General features: G+C 37.5%; 2 protein-coding genes across 2 annotated transcripts in view; one reads left to right on the forward strand and one right to left on the reverse strand.

Moving 5' to 3' along the window:
• Positions 1–4972, reverse strand: part of LOC106869381 (WASH complex subunit 3-like) — a 9544-nt gene extending 4572 nt beyond the window's left edge. Inside the window, 5 exon segments of the mRNA XM_014915103.2 lie at positions 1–26; positions 774–890; positions 1763–1927; positions 3802–3990; positions 4854–4972. The exon segment at positions 1–26 is cut by the window's left edge and continues 7 nt beyond it. Of these exon segments, the coding sequence (XP_014770589.1) occupies positions 1–26; positions 774–890; positions 1763–1927; positions 3802–3852 (359 nt within the window). The 5' untranslated portion in view covers positions 3853–3990; positions 4854–4972.
• Positions 4973–5014: 42 nt separating this feature from the next.
• LOC106869380 (transportin-3) overlaps positions 5015–8343 on the forward strand; it is a 71201-nt gene continuing 67872 nt past the window's right edge. The window contains exon 1 of the mRNA XM_014915102.2: positions 5015–5293. Within this exon, the coding sequence (XP_014770588.1) occupies positions 5177–5293 (117 nt within the window). The 5' untranslated portion in view covers positions 5015–5176. The remainder of the gene's footprint in view (positions 5294–8343) is intronic.

The raw sequence follows: 8343 nt of genomic DNA on the forward strand, positions 1-8343 counted from the left end.
GAATCTGCAGCACTTGGTGTGGCTTCCTGCAATGACAAAAAGACCAAATACATCTAAGAAAAGTCTAAAATAGTGGAATGAAAAGTTGGACTCTGACAGAAATAAATTACTAGTTTCCAAGATAGTATTAAAGAGAAAAGATCCTAGGTTGTCATGTTGTTGTTATTTAGCTGTAGGTCAGCCTTGATTGAGCAGATATGTGAAAAGAAAGATTCCAACCATGGCCATCTCATCTTTTATATTTAAGACTACATAGTTCAATACATTCTTCTTTTTTTTTAAGAAGACAGATCCAGCATCTAATTGTAGCAGGTGTATTCATGACACAGAGGCTCATTCATTGATTGAATGGAGACAAGTTGTTATCACAACCAGCCAGGTGATGGTATTAAAGGATTCCTTGTGAAACCTGGACCAGGGTCTCAGGTGACCATGAAGTTAATATACAAATTACTCTAAGGTACTCCAAGAGAAAATAATATCTATGGTACCCCGTGAGAAATCAATGTGAAAAATTTTTATATAATATTGGTCTCAAATTTTGGCACAAGGCCAGCAATTTTGGGGGAGGAGGTAAGTTGATTACACTGACCCCAGTGCTCAACTGGTACTTATTTCATCAACCCTGAAAAGATGAAAGGGTAAGTCGGCCACAGCAGAATTTAAAATCAGAACGTAAAGATGGATGAAATGCCGCCAAGGCTTTTGCCCAGAGTGCTAACAGTTCTGCTAACTTGTCTAGAATTTGATATAATACTAGAGTGAAGACTCACCTTTGTTGTTTGTTGTACAGGTTCAGTTGGTTGCGAAGGAGTATTTGCTACAGTAGATGGTGATGTACTCTCTGACGTTGGTGCTACTACATTTTCTAACCCAGGGATGGATGATAACTTTAGAAACAAACAAAAAGTAAAACAACAAAGATGAGCATATTTCATTTTACATTAAAAAGATTACAGGGATTAATGAAAGAAATGATTTCTAATCAGACGAGAAACAGAAAAAATTTACCTCATGTATCTGAATATGAAAGATGATACCAGTGGACACTGCAAGTGAGAGGAATGAGCTGACTGAGTTCACCAATTATAATATTAATAAAGTCTTGCGGATTTCCTTTTCTTTTATCATCATCATCATCATTTAACACCTGTTGTTTCTGTTAGCACGGCTTAGAGAGTTTGACTGGGACTGATAAGCCAGAGTGCTGCACCAGGTCCCAGTTGTCTGTTTTGGCTCAGTTTCTATAGCTGGATGCCTCGCTAAATGCCCTTCCTAATGTTAATCACTTTACAAAGTGTACTGAGTGTTATTGGCATGTCACCAGCACCATGATTCACTCAGCTTGACGTGTCTCCTCGAGTACAGCAAATCACTAGAAGTCTAGGTTGCTTGTCTTTCTAATTAAATACTTATAATACACTGATATACTGGACTGGTGTTGTCATCTTGCTTTCAGCTGTTGTACCCTCTGACCTGCTTCAGTCCCATTGCCCATACTAAAAATATTAAACTAGCTCAGTTTGCTTAATTAGAAACATTATCATCATTTTAATGTCTACTTTTCCATGCTTGCATGAGGTAGATGTAGTTTAATGAAGCAGAATTTCTACAGCCAGATGTCCTTCCTGTTACTTAACCCTCACCTATTTTCAAGAGAGGTAATAACAACCAAGATGCAAACACTTGTGCAAATATGTCTATATATAGTAATAATGATTCCTCATCTCTGAAAACCAGATCAAATTCTATAAACACTTACCTTTGCTTCTAAAATATTCATCATGATTTCAAGCCTTTGAATACGATAAGACATTGTTTCCAGCTTTTCTTCACAAACACCAGAGAATTTGTTCAAAAACCGTACAGTGTGTGTGATAAAATGGTTGAGGAAAGCCAATGTTCTCTTTTGATAAATGGCTTCACACTATGAAAGAAAAATAATAAGAAACATTAACAACAACATCTAGTCTGTTAGCTGATACATGGTCAAAACTTGGACAACTGAATTAATAGTCATTGGCAACAAAGTTTTGTGCTTATGCTTGGAGGGTGGAAGACAGGCAGTGAAGGAGAGACTCAAATGTTTAGTTTATCAATTTTTTCTTCCTCCAGCTACAATTGTACCTGTAGACCAATTTCAATAAGATATAAAACAAGCAGCACCACTAGTGTCATATATGCTTAGAAGGTAATTGATTATGACCCCAGTACATGACTGGTTTTATTTTACTGACCTTGGCAGGACTTGGATTCATAACACAAAGCAACAAATATAGACATTTTGTCCCAAACCCTAAAAATTCTGCTACTGCATTATTAACGAGTGTTTTGCCACAATCACCTACTTCCATAGATATAACCTGTAGAGAGGTGTACCCTTACACCAATTGACTTGGGTAATATATTTCCATTTGAATGAGGAGGTCAATGACATCTAAATGGGTCGGAAGCTAACAACGTTTTAAGGTTTTGAATATTTTGTCAGGTCTAACTCCATCATCTGGATTCTTGGATGGATTAAGCAGAATTCCTTCTTTTGCAAATACTTGAACCATACTATTCTGACTCGTTCAATCCCCAACCATGTTTTGCTTGTAGATATTCGAGTTGTACATTGGTGACAGTAACTCCACCAGTCCGGTGGTGGCCAAGCCACTGTCCCTCAATCTCTAACAAATATATCTCACTGATTAAGAGGTAACTTTTTCCTAAGATTAACAATACAAACATTTTAAAAACTGAATTTACATGTTTGTTGCTGTTGTTTAACCCTAGGTCTGTAATGATCCAGCAAGCTTATACTAAATATTGCTCCACCTATGACTCTACCATTTATTTTGAAGTGCATGGTGTATCTGGGACAACATATTTCAAGGTGGTAGAATGTAATTTAGAAGAGACTTGTCTAATATTTCTAACAGTTTGAGTGACAATGTCGAGACCCCCTTCTCGTTCATTTCCTGTACATTTTTAACATCGTCGTTTAAGTTTAACTTTGAAACTTAGACTAGCAAAGTAAGTCAGTGCCAGTTAACGTATTGATATGGATGCAAGTCACCAAACCACATTCAATAGAAGTATTCCTGTCCCTAAATGTATAAAACCATTCTCTACTGTGTTTCTGAACATAACACATCATTCAAAAGTACACCACTACACCTGACGTTGCCAAGTTTTGTTTTCTGTTCATGTCGTAAATTAGTTGCAACACTGGAGAAAAAACAGACCAGAAACGATTTGCCTCTCACTCAGTTCAATTACAAGTCATATTAGTGAATCCTTGTGATTCATGGCACACACACACACATAAACCCATATAAACTTGGTCAAATGTATCAGTTTATCGGGTCGTTATATTTAAACACAAACAGTGAACAACTTATGGAGCTGGTCATATGTATGTATGCTTGTTTCCGTGTTAACAAAGGGGGAGGTGGAATGATGGAGTATCGGACTCGCTGACTCTTGTTAAATTAAAAGAGAAACTAAAAACCAACATAAAACGATTGATTTTGTTGAAAGACGTGGCATTGCTTAGCTCTAAGTTAGTCCCTCAATCATACAGATTTGTGATTTAACCTTCCAGTCACAACCATTCTGTGTGGTTATATCTTTACAAATAGGACTACATTATCTTATATGTTCTTGTTTTATATAATGCAGAAGACTGATTTCAGTGGGTGGCTCGATCCCTGGTTTGGTTTACGATACGCCTCTTTGAGTGGGAGGAGCAGCATTAATTTACAGCGACATGAAGAAAACAAGTAAAATGAAAGAAAATAAGACTAATATATAGACCTTTGTATAATCGATGCCAGTGCCCACAAGGGGCAAACCGTCCGAATCCATGAGTAATTGGTTCTATGTATGTTTGGTGGCGAACTTTCCAAAACATCAACAACTGACAAAACGAAAAATGAACACTTCGAGGCGGAAGTGACCTCTGACCTATTAGATACGAGGAAAAAAGTTCATCCCGGGCAGTTTCTGACAAATAAAAATAATTCAAAAAAAAAATTCGTGAGATTAAGAAATAAAATGGAACTTGTGTACAAATATTATGTGATGATAAAGTATATTATATAATATTAAATTTTGAATGGACGATCCCTATAAAAGTGCACATACCAATACAAACTCCTCTTTTTCTACTCCACATGCATGCACACACGCTTATACATTCTCACCCCCACATGTTCTTTTATTCTTTTTTTTTCTTTTATTTGTTTCAGTCATTTGACTGCGGCCATGCTGGAGCACCGCCTTTAGTCGAGCAAATCGACCCCAGGACTTATTCTATCGATCTCTTTTTGCCGAACCGCTAAGTTACGGGGACGTAAACACACCAGCATCGGTTGTCAAGCGATGTTGCGGGGGGGGGGGACAAACACAGACACACAAACATATACATATATATACGTCGGGCTTCTTTCAGTTTCCGTCTACCAAATCCACTCACAAGGCTTTGGTCGGCCCGAGGCTATAGTAGAAGACATATATATATATATATGTATATATATATCTTCAAGGAGAAAGAGAGATTAAAAGTGTCCATGCTTAATAAATCACTTCCTGCTATTAACAATAGTTAATTAGAGAACTCCCCCACTACCTAACATGGATAAATTGGAGCATAATTATATTTTATTATTTAAAAAAATGATTTGACTAAATATGTAGAAAAAAGGGACTTTTTGTTGATTTTAGAAGGCCACACTGTCTTATGAAAGCGATTGTTGTTATCAGTGAACAGAAAAGTAAATAATTAAAATCTGTCTTATGGTTGAATTAATACAGTGAAGTACCATCACTTATGTTCTGAGTTCAAATTCCGCTGGGATTAACTTTACCTTTCATCCATCGTTCCGAGGACTGATAAAATAATATGCAAAACTACAAACAGTGGGGGGGATTGGGTTAATATTCCAAAAAAGTATTCCAGGAGAGAAGGAAACGGAGTTATTACAGGAGACTAAAGACTAAAGATTAATAAAAATTAGTGAGAACCTGTTTACGACAGTTGGGTGTTAGCAACGTTGATCGGTTTATGGCAGTGGACTTCCGGTTTCTCGTTGAGGAACCTTAGTGTTTTGGGTGAGACGGCCGACGTTAGACAGAGGGAAATAATAACAACAACAATAATTATTACAATAATACATCAATCAGTCAAAGGATGGAGTCCCCGCCGCCTTTAGAGACGGTGCACCAGGCACTTCAAGCTTTGTACAACAATCCAGACGTTAGTGGCAAGGAGAATGCATCAGTGTGGCTTGGAGAACTTCAAAGATCGGTAAAAAAATATTTTTATTATCGTCTTTCCATATATTTATATACGTCTACATACACCCACACACACATATATAATACACGCATTGCCTGTGCAACGGTATGGTCCTGGCTGTAATGGCTCTCGTACACGCGCACATATCCACGCGCGAACGTTTATATACACACGTGTGTATCGACACATAGGCATACACAACAGATGAAGCTGAATATTACACATTCTTATGTCATTCCCTCCCTTCTCTTATCTTTTAACCTAAAATTCCATCACTTTTTACGTAAAACTTTTAGAATCACTTTCATTTCCCGCCGAGACCTGACTTCAAACAATGTCGCCGTTGTTCACATCCTAATTATCTGTAATATCTTCGGTTACTGACACGTTCCCGTTCCAAAATTGATTTATTTAGTGTTTATTTGTTCATCCTTCTCTGTCGTTACTCTAAGTTCCCATTGTCATGTTCTTTCGTACTCAACACGGTCTGAAGCTTCCACTGTTACATAAATATACACCACGACTTAAACCCTACAATCTGTTTCTAACTGTATTATTAGATTTGAAAATAATTTCTGACCACATTATGTCATGATAACTTCAAGATCAAAATTATTTACCATTTTTAAGTGGGTGTGCGGCACTCACGTTATACACCCAAAATATACAACCGTTATGCATGCATGTCTGTATACACACACGAACATGTATGTATGTTATATACTACATGTTCTGATAAACCTAGTTTTGCAACAAGGGCACAAAGTCATGATTTGGTGCGGGGAATCGGGTTCGGTTCAATTGACCCTAAGTACTTCAGTTATTTTATCGATCTCGGAAGGATGAGGGACAAAATTTATTGGGTGGTACTCGAAAAAGCAGTTTATAAACTTCCATTTCAAACCAAAGAGGGAGTCTCTATGCAGTAGCTCGATCGTCTTCAAAGAATATGTAAATGTGCATTAAACAAGTCTTTTACAAAAGGAAGGATACTTTGGACTGTGTATGTGGCTTTCATACACTGGCTAAAGAAAATAGGCGGCATGGTCACGGCTGGAACATCTTTGATTAATCTGGGCTGAATTGAGAATAGTCTCACTGCATCTCTATCTAGCTTGTTTCATCATCTTCCCGTCTATCTATGGCCTGTTTCTCTTCTATATCTTTGTGTATCTATCCTACCCGTCTGAAGTTTGTCTGTTTCTCGTCCACCTTCATTACATCTGTCAATTCTGATTCATCAATCATTTTACTTATTTGTCTCTGTGTCTATATATATGTATATAGACTGCTGTTACTCCATCTTCATTCTTCTACGTTCTTTCCACGTTCCAGTATAGCCATTTCCTCTTTGACCCGTGCACGCTTATTAGTTTGTATCGGAGTCCTGCAGTGATGGGTTTAACTCCCAGCTACCTTACATTGTGCAGAGGAAGGAATGACAGTATATGTTATGAGTGTAAATGTCACCTGCTCCAGTCAAGAAAGATTTGGGTCTCTACGCAGTCACTTGCCCAGCTGAAAATAGCAACTAAATTTCCTTTAAATCACAGCCTATCATCTTAAAAAATGATGGCCATATTGGATCTATTGCAGGAGATGTACTATATCTTTAATTTTCTATCATCGCTGACTTGGGTTAAACGAACAACAAATGGTGTGTCTGCGCATCTGTTTACTTATTGATGCAATAATTGTTGTGCTGGAGTTAATTTATCAGCTGAATATGAAATTTTGTTTTTGTTCCATGTAGGAACCATTTAAATTTCCTTATATTGTGGAAGTTGCAGAGAAGGAGCCTAAATATTCCAAACTCAATAGAAATCCTCAGGCATCGCTTAGTTTAAACCTAAGATAGCTTTATTATTTTCCAAGACAGTATGATGTGGCTGGAAGTAGAATTGGCTATTATTTCTAGCAGATGATCAGTCACATTAGTTCCATCCTTGATTTGCCTGGCATCGCGCGCGCGGGGCGGTATCGTTGTCGAGTAATAATGGATACAAAACTTTGCAGAATTCTGATGAGTTAAGTTCGGAGAGGTGACGGTGTTGTATAACCTCACTGAGCCCTTATCAAACAGAATTATTTTTTGTTGCTAATTGTCTATATGCATGCAAATTATCCTCTCTTATTAATTATCTGTACACTGACAAATAAATATATTGTCTTTTTTCGTAGATCTTAAGTCTCAGTTTCTCTACTGGTATATGTATGTGTGTGTGTATGTTTTTACGTATATATGTGTCTAGTTAATGAAAGAAAAATGGTGAACATTCTTTCAAATAATCATTATTTGCGACTAGGCCACACCTATTTGATAACAAGCCAAGTTTGCCATCTCCACTAGCCTCTGTGTGTGTGTATACACACATGTCTGTGTATTCCTTTAACATTTGTCAAGTTTAAAGTATCTCAAATTGCCGTACAGCTGAGCAGCATCAGGGAGTGAATATTTGTGAGAAAATAGTTTATTGTTCACATTGAGAACAAACTTTGGTACATTAACTTCTGTTACAGAAAGCCTTCTGTTTTTGCTGTCTTTTTCTCTAAGTTTTGTCATTTTTTTCCTTTTTACATTTTATTCAGATGTTCAATTCCAACTTTGTTTGTCTTTTTTCTTCTTCCGATTTCTAACACTTTGCTCCATTTTCTTTTCTCTCCGTTTTACTTCCACATTTTTTTCTCCTTTTAGTTTATCTCTTTCACACAAATATGTATATGTATATAGATATGTGTGTGTATATATCATCATCATCATCATCGTTTAACGTCCGCTTTCCATGCTAGCATGGGTTGGACGATTTGACTGCGGACTGGTGAAACCGGATGGCAACACCAGGCTCCAGTCTAATTTGGCAGAGTTTCTACAGCTGGATGCCCTTCCTAACGCCAACCACTCAGAGAGTGTAGTGGGTGCTTTTACGTGTCACTCGCACGAAAACGGCCACGCTCGAAATGGTGTCTTTTATGTGCCACCTGCACAAGCCAGTCCAGGGGCACTGGCAACGATCTCGCTCGAAAATCCTACGGGAGCCAGTCAGGCGGTACTGGCAACG

This window comes from Octopus bimaculoides, chromosome 15, assembly GCF_001194135.2.
Source record: "Octopus bimaculoides isolate UCB-OBI-ISO-001 chromosome 15, ASM119413v2, whole genome shotgun sequence".
NCBI lineage: Eukaryota > Metazoa > Mollusca > Cephalopoda > Octopoda > Octopodidae > Octopus > Octopus bimaculoides.